This window comes from Desmodus rotundus, chromosome 8 (assembly GCF_022682495.2).
Source record: "Desmodus rotundus isolate HL8 chromosome 8, HLdesRot8A.1, whole genome shotgun sequence".
Taxonomy (NCBI): domain Eukaryota; kingdom Metazoa; phylum Chordata; class Mammalia; order Chiroptera; family Phyllostomidae; genus Desmodus; species Desmodus rotundus.
In genome coordinates this window covers 22,835,250-22,859,254 of record NC_071394.1, presented here as the reverse complement: position 1 = coordinate 22,859,254, position 24,005 = coordinate 22,835,250, and the positions used below count along the sequence as shown (strand labels likewise).

Genomic DNA, 24,005 nt, shown 5'->3' with positions numbered 1-24,005 from the left:
GGATAATGATGATGTACTGTATTTTGCCATGTATAATGCATACTTTTTACCCAAATTTTTGAGGGGAAAGTAAGGATGCACATTGTACATGGGTAGTACTAATTCCATATCTATGTAAATGTTTTTAATTTTTTATTTATGCTTATGCATTAAAAGTGTAACTCTACAGAGCAATAATAATATCTGTATGCAAAATAATACCCCAGAATACAATAATTGGTTTTGTTCCTAAATATAAATAAATAAATAATTGAATAAAAATTAAAACAAAGGATTTTTTTTTCCCTGAAAGTTTGGGACAAAAACATGGGTGCGTGTTATATATGGCAAAATACATGTTTATCTCTTCTCTGATGCTGTTTATTTTTATTGTCCTATAAAGGGAACACTACCACTTAACATATTATAGGAATTCAGTGATAGTAACTTATATTATTCTGAAAGCTATTTTGGTAAATACCATATTAATTTTTATTGCTTGCCAGGGAGTACATTTGGTTGTCTATGACTTAGAACATGTTTTGGCAACTAACTAAAGAAAAATTTGTTTTAGACAAGGCTCAGCTTTACCTTCTTTAGAGCAGGTTTTAAAAAATAGTTTCCTTATAAATCATACCCTTTGCGACAGCATGGATGGACCTGAAGAGCATTATGCTAAATGAAATAAGGCAGTCAGAGAAAGACAAGTACCACGTGATTTCACTCCAATGTGGACAAACTGAACTAACAAGCAAAGTAGAGGCAGACTCATAGATAGAGAGCAGACTGACAGCTGTCGGGGGTGGGTTGGGGGCTGGGTTGGTGGGGGTGAGAAGACTGAGTAAAGAAGAAGAAAAAGAAAAGAATTCATGGACAGGGACAACAGTGTGGTGATGGTTGAGGGGAGGGGAGAGAGAGGAGGAGGAGGAGGGAACAGGAGAATAAATGGTGGAAGGGGACTTACTTGACTTGGGCTGGTGAACACGCAATACAGTGCACAGATGGTGTGTTGTGGAAGTGTGCACCTGAAACCTGTGTGATTTTGTTAACCAGTGTCACCCAAAAATTCAATAAAAAAGGGAAAATATTCACCTTATTTTTTTAGAGTAGTCATTAATCTTTTGCATTCACCATATGCAGCCTGTTTTTCATTCTATGATAATTTTTGGCTTTGGCTTTGACTTTGATCTAACATTGCTTTTGAATACATGGTCATTTACTATTAAGCCAGAACACGTATTCAGTGCACATGCAGGAACCTGACCACAATAATCCTGTTATACTCTTCACGCACTCTTTCAAAATGATGAGTCCCTACCAGCACTCACTGTGATTAATGTATGCGCTAATAACTTTAGACAGACATCAATGTCTATTGAGCTTCTACAACCTTAAAATGGTTAGGGTCTCCTAGACACAGTTAGTGATCATTAAACATGGTCAAATTGAATAAGAGTTAATCAAGACAAATTTTCAGTTACCCTGAAAAGAATTTTAACAGGTTGGTTGGGCTCAGTATTTAGATTTTATTTTAGCAGTATACTCTCTGGAAAATTTTTAATTAGATGTTCTCTAGTTTCCAAAGTAGACCCAGTTCTCAAAGCACACGGTGGTTAGCATATTGTAAATTTTAAAAAATAGAATTAAATTATAGTTAATGTAGTACCTACTTTTGATTTAATATCTTACATATTTTGTCATTAGTACTGCACAGTGCTTTTTTGTTTCATCATCAATATTATTTTCTACTCTAAATAAGAACTGTGTTAAATGTATGAACTTGATGTACTTATTTAGGATATTTGGGACTTTGTTTTCAGGCACTGATGGTTTTTTGGTTTTGGTTTGTAAATGTGCCATCAATGATTTATCACCAATGAAGGGGCAAGTATTTCCTACTTGACAAAAACTAAGAAATCGTGAACAACTCCTAGGTGACATAGTTGGCATGTTTTCTGTCATGTGCTTCACAGGGAGAAGAGACCATGTTGAGTTAGAGAAGTCAGGGACAGGGAAGACAGTGTATGTTGGTTTTCTACCAGGTGCCAGATGCTATAAAAGGATCAGTACATGTGGCATCTCATTTAAGATGCTCAAGGTCATCAGGAAGTAAAAAACAAATTAGAATTTAGAATCAAATCTGTATCATGCAAACTTGATATTTTTCATTCATACTACTTGTATACTTTGTCAGCACATTTTTGAGATACAGAAAAGCTTGGTAACCTTTGGTCATGTTCATAGATGCATGGAAATTTGATGTTAAAAATGTGAAGCAGAAAGAACATTCTGGTCAGAACCTCCTGGGTAAAGGATAGAAATCAGAAATTGTGTTTGAGAAACAAGAAGGAGTTTAGTCTGACCAGACCAGCACAACACAACCTTTGGAGGAGTAGAAAGAACACAGACTGGAAAGGAAGGTTAGCAACATATTGTAAAGGACTTTCACATGCCAAGATAAGGAGTGTGGACTTAATTATGAAGGCAGCAGGGAGCCACTGAAGGTTTTGTGCAGAGGAGCAATATGATTACAGCTGACAGCCGTCTTAATAAGGCTTAATAAATAGTACAGTTTATAACCTTAGGCCAACCGCTGAGCAGAAGCCAAAAGCTGTGCTACCGAATTAGCAAACCAATTACTGCGAGGGATGATGGCCTGAATTTAATCTGAGTCATCCTATATGATGGAGTAGAAACTCCTGGAAGTGTAAACAAATATCTGAAGTGACAGGTGACAGGTCTTCTCAGAGCCAACTTCCTTTTTTGACTCCACAGTGCCACGGTGTGAAAGTGCCTTAACATGCTGTGATTTATTTTTCACCATTTTAAAACCTCTTTTACTTGCAAATGTTCAGTGTACTTTTATGGCTTTTCAGCAGGCCCAAGATCTATTGCCATCTGTCTCATTACTTGTATTAATATGCTTTGCCATCTTTATGGGTATTAATATGCTCTGCCAAAAAGGAAGACATCATATGTTATCTGCAATTTGAATGAACAGCTGATGTTGACTACGAGACAACTTGCAGTTCTAGCAACCAAGATAACATTTTTTTTAATTTAGAGAGTGAGCTACATAAAAATCGTTAGTTTTCTTTGTCTTTTGATTATTTTAAGAGGCTTTGAATGTGTTATATGTATGTGCACATATAGGTGTATATATATTCACATGTGTGAGAAGAAGCAAGAGAGTAAGAGCCAGAATATGCCCACATGTATGTAAAGGAAGAGCTAGACGTCAGTCATACTGCTTCCATCTGAGAAACAGCTCCTGGCAAACAAGTTACATAACTAAGTTTTTTATAAAATGTATTCTCTTTAACACGTTGTGGTGATTAGTTCTACTCTCACCCATACCGCTTCCGTAGTCATAAATTTTTGCTCCCTTCTCTGCATTCCAATATCATTTTGAACTTACGTAATTTTACTTACGACATTATGTGTTTTTCCTGTCTTGTATTTCTGGGAAGTATCCAATGGGTCGTAAAGAACATTGAGCAGGTGGGAATGCATAAATCCCCTCGAAGTCTAGTCTTCCTGCTCAACTATTTTTCAAGTAATGTTGACACCGGGGGTTAAAATGCTACTTATTTTGGCATTTCTTATCTTCAGATTTAAATGCAAAGTAGCAGTTTTGGAAGATTCTGTTTTTTGGGGTTTCTTAGCCATTTGTGGCTGGTGAAACTTGGAAGGGCCCCTGATTTAGGGTTTATTAAGTTTCTTCTTAACTTAGAATGTTAGTTAACATTACAAAGAAACAAAGTTGATGCAAGAAAGGAAGATTACTAACAGATTAATAGGAATATCACACATGAAATAGATTTCCGTGCACCTAATGGGTCATTTTTAGTGACTTACACTTAACACAGTGCTTTGAACTGTCAAGTTCCATCTCTGCCTTATATCTGCTGTGTGACTTCAGCTGAATGGCAGATAATAGTACCTGCGTCATAATCTTTTGGAGGACTGTGCAATAATTTCGATAATGTCTCAGAAATGGTGGCTGTCAGATAGTAAATATTCCACTGATGTTAGCTATTGGAACTCTACTAGTAATTATACAAATACAACATGATTGTACAAACAAGAGAATGCACACTTCTTCTTAAAACAATGGATCTATCACTCAGGTGAGATTTATTATAATATGTTATGTATAGTCCTTACTCTCGGGAACTAATTATTTCTCACTTCAGACTTTGAGCCTGAGGAAATTCATTTGCTCCAAGCACGATCAGAAAACACCTAGTAGTCTAAGTAAATTTCAAGTGCATCTTTGAGCCCAATAAGCTCATTTATCAAACTGTCTGTTCCTAATATAATATAGCTGCTATCTATAAAAGCTATTACCATTCACAGAAACATGTTGGAAGTTTCTCAGCCAAATTCTGAGATGTAAACAGAAAGCGCTGGCAGTTCCAACCTCTACACATTGCATCATCACGACTGTGTTGTCTTCATACCTGTGAATGCGTGTGGCTCAGCCAAGGTCCCGATCAGGAATGGATGGAACACTCAAAATGGGTCATTTGAAGTGAGCTGAGTAAAGGGGTGATTTACAAAGGGTTGACCAGAGTGTAGAGAGCCACGAGGGAGAGGACAGTAACTTCAAGGGACTAGAGGCAGCGGCGATGGTGAGTGGGGGCTTCCCCACCCCTAGGCGTGAGTCAGCAAGGCACAGGGCTGTGTTTCATCCTAGTGGGCCCTTCTCTGGCTGTCGGCTCACTACTGAGTGGCCAGCTATAGTAAAGGAACATCTTAAATTGCAACTTTTGACAAAAAGAATTTGATTATTAGGAAATTTTTTAAAAAGACATTGACTCAGAGGGGAGTCCTTTGGGGCTGTGAATGAAATCTGCAAATTTGGGGATTTGTAATCTTTAGTTTTTATTTTATCTTGTAAGTGAACAGCTCAATATATACTAGTATATGTGCAACATAAGACATACAAGATCCATTGGAAAATATACTAATGTGTTCATCTCCGCTCACCACCTTTCTGTAGATTTCATGTCCTTCTCTATCTTATAATGCCGTTGTCACTTTCTGGCCCTTTGTTCGTCATGAAGTGTCTGATCTTTTGAAATCACCCTGTTGTTTGTTGGTGGTTTGTTCTGCAGAATGCTTTAAAATAGGTGCCAGCAATGGAGATGAGTAAAATAGTGAATCCTTGCTATGGACCCAATGCAGCAGCCATTGAAAATCATGCTATTTATTTATTTTATGGAGGAGGAATCTGTGTCCAAAACACCTGGAAGAAAAGTGGTTGCAAAACAGCACCTACTTACATAGGTTGATAGATCAGTAGGTGATTTTAAACATATCTCTAGGTATGTGTGTGTGTGCATATGTATGGCGTGTGTGTATCCACAAAGACGTCTAGGAGAGTTACCCAAATATCAACACTGATTATCTCTGACTGATGGGATTCAGTTATTTTACTTCATACTTTTTGTATAATTAAAAACATTTTTTACAACGAACATATATTAGTTCTCAGAACATGAATTCGTTTTGACTTTGGAAAAATGTGCATACCAAAAGCTCATAACCATTAAAACTATAACACTATTATTAGGAAAACACAATAAGTAAAATAGCCCACCCCTATGTTTATCATCAATGATACACCTGACTGCACTGACCTGGCTGCCTTTATATAATCATGACATACTTGCTGGTGGCACTTTGGGAAGCGGAAGCCCAAGAGCTTTCTGAGGGGTGGTGAGCTGTTACTTCAGTCACTCAGGGTGCTGCGGACAAGAAAATATATCTTATCCTGACCAAGCATCTTCATTCCCAGAATTCACAGTGACTTTGAAGAATGTGCTCAGTCTCCTAATGCTCTGTTGAGGCAAGTGCATTGCAAGCAATTTCTTATCCTCTATTTACAGATAGAGAAGTTCGAAGAGTAAGTGCTATTGATTGGCTTGATCGAGTTTGCATGGTGACAGTTGGCAGCTCTTCCCAGAACATCCCAGTCCCTGGAGTCTGGATCCAGTCAATAGCCTGTTGGCTCAAAAGCTAAATAGATGATAGATGAGCTTGTTATATGGCAAGAGGCATGGGGAGCTGAAGTCCATGAAGCCTGTGAGGAGACTTGTTCTCCTACATCATGCCCCACTCCCTCTGTGGGGCTGCAGAGCGCCCCCCCACCGGGGCAGAATGGGGATCACTGCATCTGCTCTCTGTGTCAGTATTGCTACATTGTTGGGAGACAAGGTGTTAGCCACCCTCTGGTTCTTTGTTTCTTCTAGTTTGGGCAGCTAATTCAATGGATTTTTTTAATAAGTGGAACTTTTTATTTGCCAGTCCAACTGCAGTAGTCTGAACTAACAGTTATTTTATTGTAAAGAATCAGATATAACTGAAATCACTATGGAAATCAATATGGATATTAGACTTTTCACTTAAGCCCCTTTGTTTTTTTTTCAGAAAGAATATAGCCACCTGGATAAACATATACACACTATTTCAACCCTCTTCTAAAGGGTTAAAACTGAGCTCTCAGAAAATCAGTGGCTCAAAATACTTAACTCTCTGGGGCACAAAATAAGGAAAGCATTTTTGTATGAAGTGGAAGAAAATAATTTGTTATGTGGCAAGAGGCATGGGGAGCTGTTTGTTGTTTTAAAAAATATCTTTAAATATGCCCTTGTATGAATGTGGCAGAATGATCTAAAGAGAAAAGGAAAATATAGATGGTAACATTGTCAGAGGAATTTAATATATAAGAAAGCCATACCGAAACATGTTGACAGTTTTAAATTACTTTTCTTCTAAAGATATAACACATCATAAAATTGGTTATGAACTGGTGGTCATACATCTTTATTTGTTAATTTATAGAATTTATGCTCTAACATTTATTTTACTCTTTGAAGTTGTGAATAATACATCTTTCTTATATATTTCCTTACATCTGAGAAATGAAAACATCATTCCTTATTAGGTCAAAAAGAAGTTACTTTAGAGTTTATGTGATCAACTAAATTAGCTGTGTTTGTTTTTAATCCTTACCCAAGGATATATTTATTTATTTTTAGAGAGAGAGGAAGTGGGGGAGAGGGAGATAGAGAAACATCTATGTGAGAGAGAAACATCAATCAGTTGCCTCCTGCACGTGCCCCAACTGGGATTAAAACCCTCAACCTAGGTACACGCCGTGGCCAGGTATCGAACCCCACAACCTTTTGGTGCAGGGACAACACTCCAACCAACTGAGTCACCCAGCCAGGGGTAGCTGTGTTTTAAAATCACTATACCATTAATATGTGCAATTGCCTATAAAATCATAAACCCCTAAATCTTTCCACTTATTAAAACAATTGTGTCTACTGTTAAATATTTAGTAAAAATATATCATATTTAAAATATAATAGCTTAAAAATTGATAAGATATAACACCATAATTGGTATGACAAGTTAAAGTTTTGATATTTGAGCAATGTTCTCAAGTCAAAGAGACTGTGATCTGTTTTCTCACGTGACTGTTCCATACCCCGACCATGCATAACAGAGAAACCACTATACAGTCACTACTTTTATTTTTTCAGTTATCTTAACTAAATACTAGTAATTTTTTATATATTTAAAATCTCCTATCAAATTCAGAAGAGAAGAGTGACCCCTTAGCAAGAGGTAAGTACCACTTAGCAGGAGGTATGGGGACCGGAGCCTGCCTCAGCAAGCCTCCAGTCCTCGTGCCTCTTGCTAAGTGGCCCGAGGCCCAGCACTAGCAGCAGGCAGCCTAGATTCACAGCTAGCTTTCCCTGGAAGTCTCCAAGCCCAGCACAAGGAGCAGCCATTTCAGATTGCTTTGTATCGCATGCAGGGTGGTCCCAGGCAGAACATAGGTGGGGTCTGACCTTGACTGCACCAAAAGGGAAACCCCAGAGCCTGTGCATGCAGCGGATAGCTACAGACCACATCAGAGCACCATCATCTTTCACCTGCACAGCTAATCCTCCACAGAGGGCATAAGTTGGTGGTCCGTAGTCACAGTCAGTCCTTGCAGCTGACTCGCCTAGGTAAGGAGGGTGTACTCAGCCCACATGAAGGGCACACCTTGAGTACCCAGCCGGGATGTTGAGGAAGGCTGTACCTACATTAATGTACCTACTACATTAGGCCATGCTACCAAGACAGGGAGTCATAGCAACTCTACCTAATACATAGAAACAAACACAGGGAGGCTGCCAAAATGAGGCTGCAAAGAAGTATGACCCAAGTGAAAGAACAGATCAAAACTCCAGAAAAAGAACTAAACAAAATGGAGCAAAGCAATCTATCAGATGCAGAGTTCAAAACACTGGTTATAAGGATGCTCAAGGAACATAGTGAGGACCTCAACAGTATTAAAAAGGTCCAGTCAGAAATGAAGGGTACACTAACTGAAATCAAGAACAATTTACAGGGAAACAACAGTAGATGGATGAAGCCAAGAATCAAATCAATTATTTGGAATACAAGGAAACAGACAAACAAACAAGCAAGCAAACAAAAAACAAACCAATCAGAACAACAAGAAGAAAAAAGAATCTAAAAACAAAAACAAAACAAGGATAGTGTCAGCAGCCTCTGGGACAACTTCAAGCATACCAACATTTACATCATAGGGGTGCCAGAAGGAGAAGAGAAAGAGCAAGAAATTGGAAATCTATTTGAAAAAATAATGAAAGAAAATTTCTCTAATTCAGTGAAAGAAATAAACTTGCAAATCCAGGAAGCACAGAGAGTCCCAAACAAGATGGGTGCAAAGAGGCCTGTTACAAGACACATCATAATTAAAATGTCAAAAGTTAAAGATAAAGAGAGAATCTTAAAAGCAGCAAAAGAAAAGAAGGTAGTTACCAACAGGGGAGTTCCCATAAGACCATCTGCAGATTTCTCAAAAGAAACTTTGCAGGCTAGAATGGATTGGCAAGAAATATTCAAAGTCATGAAAAGCAGGAACCTAAAGCCAAGATTGCTCTACCCAGCAAAGATATCATTGAGAATTGAAGGGCAGATAAAGAGTTTCCCAGACGAGAAAAAACTAAAGGAGTTCATCATTACCAAACCATTATTATATGAAGTGTTAAAGGGACTTATTAAAGAAAAAGAAGAATATCAAAACTATGAACAATAAAATGGCAATAAATACATAGGGATGTAAAGCACAGCATGGGAAATGGAGTAGCCAAAGAACTTATACACATGATCCATGGACATGAAAAATGGTGTGGGGACTGCCTGAGGGAGTGGGGGGTGCTGGGTGGAAGGAGGGAAAGGGAAAAATATTGGGATAACTATAATAGCATAATCAATTAAAAAATCTGCAAAAAATGAAAAAAGGAAGTCTCTTTTCTACTTTAAGGGTCTGTAGTTGTATGCTACTATGTATTATTTTTTAAATTGCTATCCAGACTCTAAAGGCCTCTAATTTCTGGCTTATTCATTCTACTTTTCTTCTTTTGTATGTCTTCTTCTAGTCAGTCTTTTAAATACTTTACTGACAGGTCATGCCTGAATCTAAAGTAATGTTATGTCTTGGATAATATTCATATTCATAATTGTATTTCTTTAAGCAGTACAGTTGTACATGATCGAGACAAGTTTCAGTGTGGTCTGAGGCTTCTGGAGTATCTCAGTACATGGATAAAGGTGGATAGTCTCTGAATAATTCTTGACTTATTTCTGCAGGAGCATGATCAATGTAAAAGACTGGAGTGATTAAGTGGGAAGCCCCTGGAGATGGCTTGTATGGCTCTGAATTGGAGTTTCACTGCTTTCAGCTCTGTGACCTTGGTTAAGTTTCCAAAATTCTTTTGTGCCTCAGTCTCTTCATTTATAAAGTTAAGGTGATGATAACAGTACTTATCTCAGAGCGGATTTGTGAGGGTTAGATAAAAGGATATGAACATCACCTGCAATGCTCCTGGCTTATAATAAAACATAAATATTGGATATTATTATTATAATCACTGTTTTAATGTGATTTACAAGTAAATAAGTAAACTGAAACTGGAATTACGATGTCAGGAAATTTTTCAGAAATATTTTTGAAATTTGTATCATTTCTCCCTCTTTCGCTTTAGTGAAGTTAAAATCATACAAAAGTGCCTCATCAAATATTTTTTCCCACTGATTTTAATTCTGTGGTACGCCTCCTCACTCAGTAGACTGATTCATGATTATATTCACTGGTGCTGAGAGACCATAGGACACAGCTTCCCAGAAGACTTCTAACAACCAGGCTCACAGCTGCGGCTGGTGTGGGCCTCATATTCGGGTCTCAAGTTCAGCTCTTGTTCTGGCTTAATTTTTAAGACAATAAAAGAGACTAGTACATTCTGCAAAAGCTGAGAAACATCCCTGCGAGGGTCACTGTCTGTTAAATCCTGGTGCTTTAAATAGCAGCTGCTATCATTGTGACATGATTGTGGCTGTTTTCCTTCTTCCTGAAATATCAGCATAGGAATATTAATTCCTTAACTCTGCCGTTATCTGCAGGGAAGAGTACATGCTTATTTGGAGCTATGTGAAGAGTATGTCTAATCTAGTCCTCTGAAAAAGTGTGAGAAATCTTTTGGATGAAAGCTAGTGACAAATCAATGTGTGACATCTCAATATGGAATAAACAGACACCTGGGGGCATATGAGCTTAATTAGGGGACAGGGACTGAAATGTTTCACCCTTAGCCTAGTGATGAAAATATTACCATCTGTTGCATTCACAATATATTTGGCTGCAAAAAAACAAAAATATTTTTCAGCGGTGTTTAAATAGAAACGTCTGCAATAAAAATAATCTATAATTGCACAGTCCAATACCAAGGAACTAAATTTGTTATTATTTAATTTTAATTAATTTAAAATTCAAAGCCACATACAGATGATGGCTACCGTATTGGACAGCACAGCTATAAATGATGGCTTAAACAAGTACTACATCTTTTCTTTTTTCTCACATAAGAAGAAATCTGGAACTAGGAAGTACAGGGATACTGTGCGTGCTTAAAGATGTTATTAAGAAAATGAGCTCCTTCAGTGTTCTTGCTCAGGAGCCCTAAGGTTCAGCTTTCATCCTCATGGTCACAAGATGGCTGTGCTCCGAGGCAGCTGGTCTGTACGCAACACAGGAAGAAGGATGTTGGGGAAAAAGTTAGATCACCTTAGGAGGCTCTTCTGTGTGACTGTCAAAAGACTTTCGCCTCTCTCTCATTGGTCAGGACCTTTTACTTGGTTACCCTGCCTGCAAGGGAGATGGGGAGTTTATGTATTTCTCTGACCCGTGCTATTGCGGAGAAGGCCAAAGGAGGGGAAGGTTGGAATGGATAAGGAGTGTGCCAGTCTACAGTTTTCCCATAGCAGACACTTAGTTAATTATCCGATGGAATTCCACAATCATGGGCCTGGAGTTGTCAATATCTTTGTCAAAGAGCTAGGTGACAAATTGTACATGACACTAGACTTGGACTAAAGGCTATTTAGCACTTACAGAACGTAGGACTAGAACGTCCATGTAGAGGATCAATGATGACTAAGAGTGTTGCACTGAAGGAAAACCGAAGGACTAATGTTAAGTGGTCTTTGAATATGAAAAGCGACTAATCATGTTGCTTAGGAAGTACAGGTACAGAGTTAGAAACTCAACACCGAAAAGTTAACATATGTAGGCATCTCATGGTCACGGGATGTGTGAGAAGCACGGTCTGGTGCAACCTGGGCCCATGAGTCCCCCTAGAGTCCCCTTCTCCCAACATTAAAACGTATCTTTTCAACCATGAGCAGATATTTAAAACCTCCTTTCACAGAACAGACCCCTGAGGCTTGGAGCACTTAAGGGGCTTGTCCAAAACTTTACAACCGCCAGGTGACGTCAGGATTCCGATCCCCAGGAGTTGTGAAGCAGAAGGGAGCCAGGGCTCTGCAGTCACTCAGCCTGGGCTCAGTCTGGGCCCTTTACTTACTCACATGTGCTATTTCTCAGATCCATATCTGCTCACCTTTGTTCCTCAGATGGAAATTCATTAAGAGTGGCTGCCCTATCAGTACCCCCCAGTACCTCCTTCCACCCTCTATCTCCGAGTGCTGAGGGGAGGGTCCCTTCCCAAGACAATGCGCTCGCTCCTCGGGAGGTAAGAATTTCTTCTAATTATCTGCAGATCCCAGCAGAGCATCTGGCACATAGTAGAGACTTAAGAAATAATTACTTTATCAAACAATCATCAATAAGTCTCCCATTTTTGGAGGACTATTAGATTATATATATTTTTTCCTCTATCAGGGACAGTTGAATTTTCCCCAGGCTGTTTGAATTTCTCAGTTTTGCTAAGAAAATATGATTGCAGAATGTAGGTAAATTTATGAATATCTTCCAGTATTTAATTCAGCATATTTAAAGCTTATGCATGTTCAGTTCAAGTATTTTCCAGTAATTTCCACAATAATTTATCTCTTTGCATTGATGGTTATAGAGGTTTATGTTCACGTAAAATGGAAACTAAGAATCAAGGATTTCTATAGCCTATTCTTTGTGTCTAGCTATTTTTATGCTTTCCTTTGCGTAATACGTTGGTATCATTTATTTCCTTTAAGCATTTTTCCTAAAGTCATAATCCCTTGTAAAATGAATGTATTTTTTGAACATCCCAAGGCCCGTTGCAAAAAGTTGAAAGGAACTGGATGTGTTATATAAGCCAGTAGACAAGTTAGTTTGCTTAGTCTTAAAAAGGAACCAATGGGGTGAAATTAGCGAGCATTTTAAAAATATGTAGCACAGATGGGAATGAAAGCTAAGTTTATCCCCTACTTTCTTCAGATGTAGATTGTGCTCTTTACCTGACTTCATTTCAGAGCTAAGTGAGGGAACATTTAGTACTATGTTCAAGACACCTTGGTTTTAACAGCTGCCTCAGGAGGAAAACTCTATTGATTTCATAATCCTAAGAAGAAAGATGTCACTTACCTAACTCTCTCCTCTTCTACACACCGGCCGGGCATAAGATGATACTCTGAAACAAAGCTGCTCCCTACTGCATGGGAGCTATGGCACTGGGAACTAACACAGATGCACAGAGTTTGGAGCGCCTTAAATCCGATTTTACAGCGTATCCTCCCATCATGGTCTTTCAAGTTCTGGAGAAATTCATAGACCTTTCTAATGAATATCCACCCCTTCCAGTACCAGTGGACTTCAGGGATCTCCTGGACCCTCCTCAGCTCAGGCAAAAATGGTTTTGAAGTCTCTTTGGTGTTCCCTGTAAGTATAGAAGGAAACATTCATTTTAGAGGTCCTTCAGTTAGGTACTGGGCAGTTTCTGTACATTACTTGCTACCCTTGCAATTCTCTTGGGTAAACCTTATTGCTCCATTTTATAGCTAGATTAATGCCTCTTTGGATAATTAAATAATTCACTGTGGTGGATTAAATTCCTTGCTACTGCTTCCATTGAGAAGTAGACTTGAATTGCCCTTCCCTTGAATTTGGGCTGGCTGTAGTGACTTGTTTGACCAGCAGTGACATTCTGTAACTCAGAGGCTAGGTCTTAAGAAGCTTTGCACCTTCTGCCCACAATTTGCAGGACACTTCTTGGCATCCTGAGGCCACCGCGCTATAAGGAATCCTAAAATACGCGAAGCCAGCCTGCAGTGGTGCCAGCGCCCAGCCTTTTGAGCCATCCCCGCTGAAATTCCAGTATCAAGGAATAGAGATGAGCTGTCTCTGCTCTGCCCAGTCCAAATTGCTGCCATGCACAATCATGAATTCAAGTCATAACAAGAATAAGATGATGACGGTGGTGGTGGTGGTGATGGTGATCAGTTGGTGTTTTAAGCCAGAACAGGTAATTGGAACACTTCCCAACTTCAAACCCAGGGCTTCTGGCTCCAAAGTCTGTGTTCTTGACCTCCCGATAACTGTCAGTTGCCTATGCTTCTACGACGTTTTATTAAATTTATGATTTGTGACCATAGGGATGTAATTGAGTAAGTGAGATTTCTCTTATAAGAACGCAGAACTGGACCCAATTTAAAATAACTCTGTCATCATGCTTTATTTTTCTTCATATCCCCTAATCCAAAATGGCATATTATATATTTATTTATTCAATTGTTTGTCTCGTCCCCCAGGATATAAACTCCACAAGGACTTCGTTTTGCTCCGTGTAGCTTTACGAGCACCCACACCAGCATCTGGCATAGGTAGGCATTCAAGGAAGACATGTTGAATACAGGATGAATGAAGGAACCAGTCGCTCACAGTGAAAAGAAAGCATAGATATTAGTTTCTCCATGTGGAATATAATTCTTCTGGGAAAATATGGTAACTAGAATAGTACGAAAATAATAAAGCAAACATCCAAACAGAGAATTAACAAATGTTAACATCATAACATGTTCACATCAGAGTTTCTTCTCTTAAAGAAGTAAAATACTAGAATGTTGAGTCTACCTGTATTTTCCTATTCACCTTTCACCTGCCCTAGAGGCAGCCCTTTCTATATTTTACATGTATATTCTTAGGATTTTCCAGCACAATTTTATGCACAAACAGTATGTCTGCTTGGCTCTGGCTTCAAAATAAAGCATATCATAATCCCAGTCCCTTTCACCTGCTCTTGCTACTCCCCTTGGCCAACTCCTATCACATTTTCCTGGGATTGCTGCGCCATCTCCTAACTGTTCTTTGCTGTCTCCCTCTTAGTCATACCCCAACAAACTCCTAATCTTCTCCATCCAGCAGCCAGACCGGTTCTTTAAAAAACATACATTAGATCACGTAACTTTCCTCCTCCTAGCCATTCAGTGGTCTCCATCCTTTCTGGAAAAATATCCAAAGTCCTTGCCGTGTTCACCATGGCCCTGTATGATCCAGCCTTCAGTTCTCCCACTTGCCTCGTTGCCCCCTGGGCTCCAGACGCATGGCCTCCTAGCTGCTCAGGAGCACATTTCCATCTCTGGGCCTTTACATTTGCTTGTCCCTCGCCCTGGATTACCCTTCTGTGGGCCTGTCTCTTGTGGCTTTAATAATCACTGCTTGCATTTGGGTTTTGTTCAAAAGTTGCTTCCTGGTGGGTTGGGGAGACCAATCAATCTATAGTTGAACTGCCTTCACAGTCCCTTACCAGGCTTTACTTTCCTTCCACCACCTGACAGAATTTGCATATGTATATAAGTATGCATGCATTTATCTGTTTGCTGTCTGTTTCTTGACCTAGATCATAAGCTTTTATTTGGTCAGAGGCCTTCTTTGATTGTATCCTTTTTGTGCTTAGAGTAATGGCTGACATAAAGTAGGTATCCCAGAAGTGTTGAATGAAGAAATATTGAAATAGAGTGGTCTATGATTTCCAAGACTACACATAAATTATATCATACTGTATGTATCTTGTGGCATCTTGCTTTTCTCTATCAATGTTCTTTCCAAAATATGTCCATGTTTGTATATACGTATCTCCATATCTCCATCCATCTATCTAGGCCAGTCATTTTAACTGTGGTATATTATTCCATACATTTTATTTATCCATTCTATTATTTCTAGATGGTACTTTTAGTTTTAGTTACTTTTATTTTTCACTTTTCTAAACAATGCTTAAAGGAACATTCTTTTAAATATATTCTTTGTTTTTCCTTGTGGATGTATAACAGAATAAACATTTTTGTTGTTTTAACCTATCAGTTAAATTCATCTGTAAAAGTAATTACATTGAAATTATTATTATTTTTTTTTGCTTAGAGGATTAGTCTATCATTCATAAAATGTTCCTATGCAAACCTGAAAGTCATGTTAGGAGGGAAAAATAACCAACATAAAACCTTTTTTTAAGGAACCATATTACATTTCTCCTTTAAGCCTCATACATTTTAAATCATGTGCATTTCTAACCTTGCATCCTAGTGATGTATGTTTTCTGCTATTAAAACTAAAACATTTCATTTTGATGTTATATGCATGCAAGTTTGTGTAGGTGTGCATAGCAGTATAACCATTTGAATTACTGTGGGCCCAGGGGTTTAAGCAACACTAATATTCCACCAAATCAGAGAAACTTTTCAAGTGTTTTGCATTTTCCTTGCTAAAATTTAAGAAAAGCCATTGTTGTTACAAAATTGTGAACTTTGTTAAACTGAAAAGGTGATGGGAAAAAACACTGAAAAACTCAGTAAGAGCTGTAATACTGAGGCATCATGTACACAATTACCAAAAGAATTGGAGATTTCAATGTGCTTTGAAACAGGTGATGTCATGTATTTTAATCATAAAACTATGAATGCCATAGAGCAGATAAAATATGAAGTTAAGGGAAGTTCAACAACTTAGAGTTTTTGTCAGGATCTTACAATTTCAAGTGATGGGAAATCTAGGTATTAATAACTTGCATGAAGTCTCGGGATAGAACTGGCTTCTGTCATGCCTGAGCCCGGGGAGCATATAATCTCCCTCTGTCCATCACTGGGCTGTGCCTGCTCCCAGTCAGCCACCTTCACACACAGCCTTCCCTGTTGAGCGGGCTGAATGGCTTCCAACAGCTGCCTGCTCCCACCCTCTCAGCTCACCAGTCCCCAGTGACCAGCCATGCCACCTCTCCCTACACAGTTCTGGAATCCAGTATCACTTTCCTTGTTTGCCTGGCCTGAATCACATGCTCCCTCTGGGCAGGAAAGTGGGTCAGCACAACTCAAACCCATGGAGAGAAGTGGTACATTGTACCTTCCCCCAAAAGACACAGGGATTACCTTCAGGCGAGAAAAATGAAAGAAAGTAATGTCCATCCATCATATGTACCTTTGATCCAATACTAGGAAGTGGCACAGTCCGGGTTCAAATTCAGATTCATAAGCTCCGAAGTACTTCTTACCCTTTAGGCTGATCTTCATCTCCAGGTAGTTGTCATTTAAAATCCATAGTGAAATAATTTCTCAGTCTCTTGTAATAAATAAATCTGATTATTTGTAGGCATGAATAAAATTTCACTTAATTCATATTTTAATTTCACTTGTACTAAAATGGAGAAAATACCTGTTACAGAGGGGACTCACAGGGGTGCTCCCCATCTGTGGGCCTGCACTGATATATGCAGAGTGGACAGCAGTTTAAGAAATAGTAGGTGTTGTCTGGATTATTATAGATTTATAATTTATTGGTTTGCTCCTACACTGGCACCCACACCCGGTCCCCCAGAAGCTATGGAACAGTAGCTCTGCTCTGAGAAAAGCAGTGTGGCATCTCCTGGACAGCTGTGCTCGGGGGTGCCACGTGGACCGCTACACAATTGGTCCTTAATACTAATAACTGTCACAGGGCAGTCAGCAGAATGAAAATGTGGGTTTCTCTCTTTATGCTGGAAGCACTGCTGATTTCAGTAAGTGAACATCATCTGAATTATCTGGTGTGTAGTTAAGAGTAAAAAGAGAATTTCATTTCTTTCTCGATCCAGGTGATAGAATAACTTCCAACTCAATAAAATCGATTGTTACATTTTACTAGGGACCCAGCATGCATCTAAAAACATCAGGCCACTAATGAATAGATTACTACCCAGGGCTTCTACTCTCATTTGCTTCTTTTCAAGGGGGCACTGGATTTGGTGTGAAGTTATGAGGTCATTGGATATAGGCAGTTAAAAAACAATATTGAAAACAATATTGAGCAGTTGGAATTATTCATAATAAAGTAGTAATAAGAGTTTATGTTTCATCTTAGGAAAACATAGTAAAAGAGAAAGTAGTGCCGAATTGAAATTACAACATGACTACAGCATGTTAACCTAGACGACCCGAGTTTTTCCCCAATCAGTCCTCGGGTTAAATACATGAAATAGTGCCCTCTCACTTACGACATCCCCACAGTATAACTTAACCATCATTGACGTTCACAGCCGAGCTTGGACTTACAAACATCTGTTAACTACATCCATTCCTCTTTGACTTTTTTTAAAAAGAAGGAATCTTTTGAAACATTTAATTTCAAATTTCTGGTAGAAAATTTCTATGTGTACACATCCAAATAACATCTATATATACCATATGGATATTAAAATTAGGAGAATTTAATAAAAATTGCAGTGTTAAAGAACAAATATAAAATATCTTATATATGACCTTGGGTGATAGGCATTAAGAATTCAAAGAGAGTCCCTTTTCTGATGTTTCTGAGTCCTTTTTCTGATGAGTCTACTGGCAGAGCCCTTCATTTATAGGAAATTAAATGGAAACTATGAAAGCAGGCCTGATGACCTCCACCTGCTTTGCTGGTATTAAACAGCCCTGCAGTGCAGTGGAGAAGGCAGACACGCCAATCTCACTTACTTTATTTCTAGTCTAACTTCATGGGCTGCTGACAAGTTTGTAGTCATCTAAGAGGCTTATTTTGGCACTAAATACCCAAGCAGGTGAACCCTGAATCACTGTAGACAAACTAACAATAAAGAGATGAAAAGTACCATGAGGCCTCACTGCTAAATTTTAAGTCTGTCCAAACACAGGCAAATCCATCTGCAGGACACTGAGGCTGGCAGTCTGGTGCCCATAGGCTGGGAACTGCTCCTTAGTAACTGAGCATGTTCCAGGGCAGTGCCCCCAGATGGCGCCCTGGCAGCTTGGGCTAGAAGACCAGCCTTATCACCTTGCCTGGTTCCCTTGTGCCCTCCCTCCATTTTTGCCAAGGTATGGAACATCCTCTTTGCTTGCCATCCGTGGCTTTTCTAGTCTTCATTTACATTTTCAGTTTACAATAGACATCCCCTTAATCAGATTTTACCTGAATAAAAATGTTAGGGAAAGAAATACAAGGACTCTCATGCAAATTGGTTCATAGTTTAACAAAACCTTAGGAAGAATTTCTGTGCGCAGTAAGTCATCTCTTACTGCTCCTCTCAAAATCAGTAAAAATGTAGCTTCTTCTAAAGGAGAGTGGCATAAATGAGGGTTTCTGTTGGGCCAGATTAAGTCCTCCCTTACAAACAAGTTGGCCTTCACTTCTCCTGGGGTTGGGGCTCTTGAAAACAGGAGCATTAACAAGACCACAGTTTAGGCATATTTTTCACACCCTAATGTGTGCAGGGGAAGCAAGAGAGCCCTTTCTCACTGGGATATGAAATGTTGGTTGGCTTTGTGACAGTTTCGTTCTTCAGGTCAAGCAGATGGATAAGAGAGAAAAATATAAATGTGACGAAAGGTGGCTCATCCCCCTTCACTGTTACCTCTAGAAATCAGCAAGGTAGAACACCTTGCGTTTTCAAACGTGGTTTCCTGGCGGATTGGCTTATACTCCGAGGAAACTGCTCTAACTCATTTTTACTTTTCTTCACAAGTCAAGGTGTGGAAATGCCCTGGGTTTATCCTATTTCATGGCTTCTCTGCATCTATAGGAAGCTTCTCCACTCAGAAATTAAAATTTTACAATGATCTCTGGTGGAAGAAATCTAAGTTTTTATCCCACCCTCAACATACCATTAAATGACGTTGTGCTTTTTCTGCTGCTTCCATTTGTTATGATGCTGGGTAAGTTATACCACAGGATATTTTCATTTTTTAAACGTTTTTATTTATTGGTTTTTTTGGAAAGGGAGGGAGAGCGAAGCATTGATTTGTTGTTCGCTTACTGATGCATTCACTGGTTGCTTCTTCTTGTGCCCTGACCCGGGAGCGAACCTGCAAACTTGGTGTCTCAGGCTGATGCTCCAACCAACAAAGCTCCCTGGCCAAGGCTCATATTTCCATTTGTAATGTTACCATCCACATTTCAGGTTTTGAAAATATATTAAAAGTTAAGTGTTTTTTGAAGGCATTTTTAACTTTTTGAGGTATTAATTTAATAGTAGCTGAGGACTATCTCTTGTAATGCTTCACATTAAATTACCAAATCTACCTTATCTAATTATTTTTCTTTTAATATTTAGGAAGAATGTTCTGGTGATATGAAGGTGAGGGGAATGTGGTAAAGTGGTCAACAAGTTAGTCTTTGGGGTCTTAAAGGACAGCGTTCAAATTCCATTTCTGCCATTTACTATTTGACCTTGACCACGTTTCTACAACCATACTGATTTCCATTCTTTCTTTGGTTTAGTGGAAATATGAATATTACCTGCCTCCTAGGCCACTGAGAGATTAAGTAATGCATCTGGGTACTTACCACTTCGCCTAGCACATAGTTAAGAACACAATGAATTACAGTTAGAATGGTGTTGACATCATTATTTTTGTACTCTTTGGTGGTTAAAAATCTGATATGGACACTCTCTAAATCGCCAGTGTGGGCTCGTTTGTTTGTTTTTTGGTGTGCAACAAAGAAATTCCCCCACAGCGCTACCTAGCATTTACTAACACATCTTACTGTCTGGTTTAGATGATATGCTGCAAAGAAAAACACACTTGTAGGTGCACATTTCCCACATACATAACTGAAGACCGATTGCATTTAACACCCACCTTTGTTGTACTCACTGAACGTCCTGCTCAAAGCTTGCTCTGTGGAGTTTGGGATCTTCCTTTTCCTTAGTTGCTTTTCGGAGTGCCAGCCCCTCCCCCTGCAGACTGCCCAAGGAGGTGTGGGCGGAGCTCGCCAGACGTCAGATACATGGCTTGCTAGTAACAGAACGCTCATCAGATCCGACTGGCTCCCACAGGGCTATAAGGTTGCCTCTGGCCTGCACAGAAATGACGAAGGACAAAAACAGCCCAGGGTAGGTGGGATCTACCAGCTTCACCTGTTGTTACTTCTGTTATTATGAAGCAACGTTTCCTAGTTCTGTTATCAAATAGATTTCTGGTTTTTGTGCATGTGGGGAATCAAATCTTTGTGTTTATGGGACCAAACAGATGGATTCCCATTGCTATTTGTTTCCTGGTGAAATGGGACCATGGGCAGGGCAGGCTGCCAGGAGCATGAGTATTAAAGAAAGGGAAACCCTCCGACACGCTCGGTCTGCCGTATCCATTACATCCGATCCCTTTCCAAACCATACCACTTTGTCATTTTTTAATGTTCTTTCTACCACTTGTTTACTAACACCTCTTCTTGTATGGTTTAAATGATTTTAAGTGACATGGGGAGATGATTATCCTTTTTATTCGCCATTAAAAGTATCTTCAGCATTTACATATTTTAGTGTGTTGTGGTTAGCTTAATACATTATTTAAAATCATTTAAAAATAATTTTGTAAAAACAAGTCATGAAAGATTTTGTGCTTTTCTGAGAATAATGGATTTGCAAGCACTTTATATTTTAAACCAACAGTGGTGTGGGTTTAGCAACATGGACTGGCTCTGGGATGTTCTTGCTTTTCAGCTGCATATGGGCCCTGGTGGGCGCCCGAGTGATGGTTCCAGAGCATCAGGGAGAGCCCAAGAGCATAAACTCGTCTTCCACCCCAGAAGTAAAGTCACTCCTTTTACTCACCAATTCTTTCTCTTTAAAAAAAAAAAAAAACTATAACATTGCATTTTCTTTTTCTTGTTATAGGTAAGATGTAGACAACAGAAAATTGATAATTTTTAACATCATTCAAGTATCAAAAATATTATACATTACTATATTGTTTTATATAATGAAAGCTTTATTTCCCTTCTGATGCTGAGTTCACAGGTGGGCAAGTAGGAGAAAATGTAATTTTTGAAGCTTGAGTATTTAACCAGATTACTTAATTAGCATTCTGCTGCCTGACTTGACATTTAGAGCTGAACATCGATTTTCATCTTGGAAGCCAGAAAACCACAATTATCTGGAAACTAAATTAGAAATATATAGCTTCTGCCTGAATTACAGAGATATTTTAGGGGTTGAAATTGCCTAATTAAAATTAACCAGCTTCAATAGGTATTACCCTCTTTGATCACTTTTGACTCTTTATTAAATAATGAGAAAAACTTGCAGTTCTTACCTTCCTCCATCAATATTTAAGTGACTAAAACCATCCAAAGTTCTGAGCCAAAAGCAGGTATCTACATAGAATGTACTTTGGCTACAAAACCAGTAGCGTTATCCAGAAACCTTAGCAAATTAGTTCTTTAGAAATAGCCCTGATGCACAACCACTTGTACTAGATGATGATGTTTATTATTTAGTAGAGGCCACTGTTCTGTGCTTTACATGCATTAACACAATTATCACAGCCACTCCCGTAATTGCCATTGTTGTTATTCCCATTGTACCGATTTGCATACTGAGGTATAAAAAAGGTAAATACATTTTACAGCATCACGCAACTAGTTAAGTGATGGCATTGGAGTCCATAGTAGCTGGGTGCTTAATTAAAAAAAAAAGAAATCCAAAAAAGATCAGGTTTTTAAAAATTTCACTTAACACTTTATTAGCTGTTCAAATGACAGAATATGTGCTTATTGATGCAAATACAACAGTCTAAAATGTACAAGATAAAAGTAAGCCCTATCCCCTTTCTAAATCTACTTTCCTGGCAGTGGAGAATAATATCCTTGCACATTTTTTTCATGCTTAAACAGCTAACACAGATATACTTTCTCACGTGCATACACGTTTTTAGACAAAAATAAAAATGTACTATAAACATTACTCTGAAGTTTGGTATTTCACCAGTTGACATGCCACAGCAGAGTGATGCTAACTTCAGGCCAGCAGAGTTATAGCTGAGCTTTGTGTTGGTGCATAATATTTTATGTGATGAATTGAACCATAATTTATTCATGATCTGATAGATGTTCAGATAAGTGAGTGACCAGTTGCCCAAGCGTTTGAAATAGACACTGACAGAAAGAGTGAGTGAGCCAGGTGCTTAGCTACCCAAGCTAAGGTCTGATGATGGAGACGTTCCTCATAACACGGCAGTTTCTTGGCAGTGCACTCGGCCGCAGTTATGCCTGCCTGCGTCCCAAGTGCCCATTTCTTAAAATGTTCCCATCGCCTCAAAGGCTGTAACTGGTCTCGTACGTTTGTTTCGATGTGTGTCTTACGTTTAGATTCTTTAAAACAAACTAGAATGACTTAGGAAATGTAAAAATTGAAATGTCCATGTACCGTTAAATTTTTGTGGATGGGAGGAAAAAGGACCCTAAATTATTGCAGTTCTAAACTTTGGATTGGAAAGGGAAGACAGCAGCAATCAAAACAATCAACAAGGACAGGCAGCTCTGACATATTCAACCTCGGATATTCCCCGTAAGGCTGTTTTCCATGGCTGATGCAACAGCGGTGAACTGTATTTTATGTGGAATTAAATCTTTAAGCCACCTCAGTACCTCTTGAGTAGAGAAAAGTTATTCTTTAAATGCTTTTATGTTTCCATTTTACAGAACCCTGAAAGAGATTTTTTCTTTTTTAAGGATCTTTTTTTGTAAAAAAGGTGGAAAACAAAGTGAATCTATGGTTAGTACCTGCCCTTTGTGCCTCAAAAAAGTAATTCCTCATTTTCTTATTTCTCAAGAACAAGCAGCTCATCAAGTTGTTTTCTTGACTTTTCCTGCTTCTAGTCCTGGCAGTATTTTCTGTAAAGCAGCAGAGTGAGTTTCAGTGCTGTTCCCATCAAGATTGGGAACTGAAAAAAAAAAAGTAACATTCTTTGTTTTCCTGTGGAACTCCTCAAAGCTGGAGATGTAGAGCCCAGCTCTATTTACATGTTAGATGTCTGAAAGAAATCTTACATTGTTTATTCACTCAGGGTTTAGTGCAAAAAAATGCTCGAGAGGTGAAGACAAGAATGCGTTGTCTGAGAATGTGTTCTAACCTTGACACGCTGAACAGTCTCTTTGGAACCACCTGGAATCTAAGGCTACATCTGAGTTCCTTAGATGATTGGAAATCCTACAAATATATATACTCGCTCTAATACATATTCTATTCACACAGATGAATTTTACTCACTTGGAAACAAAAAGTTGTCCAGAAAATATATCAGAGTAGTTATTCTTTAAACATAGCTATTCAGAATAAAGGATTTGTTCTTATCATTTTGACATTTTCAGAAAGTTTGTGTACATGTTATCATTCACTTCAAAACCTGCTCAGTTTCAAAGCAATTTCTGTAACAATTATTTCTGATTCAGAATAATAGGAATGTTTTTT

General features: G+C 38.7%; 1 protein-coding gene across 6 annotated transcripts in view; it reads left to right on the top strand.

Moving 5' to 3' along the window:
- The window catches only part of OXR1 (oxidation resistance 1), a 359,160-nt gene that overhangs the window by 111,666 nt on the left and 223,489 nt on the right, over positions 1-24,005 (top strand). For 2 of the 6 annotated variants that reach the window (XM_024572094.3, XM_024572093.3), the window contains exon 1: positions 20,590-20,651. The exons of the other annotated variants lie outside the window; for them this stretch is intronic. In XM_024572094.3, the coding sequence (XP_024427862.3) occupies positions 20,626-20,651 (26 nt within the window). In that variant the 5' untranslated portion in view covers positions 20,590-20,625. Of the gene's footprint in view, positions 1-20,589; positions 20,652-24,005 lie in introns of those variants that run through there. 6 annotated transcript variants of the gene reach the window in all.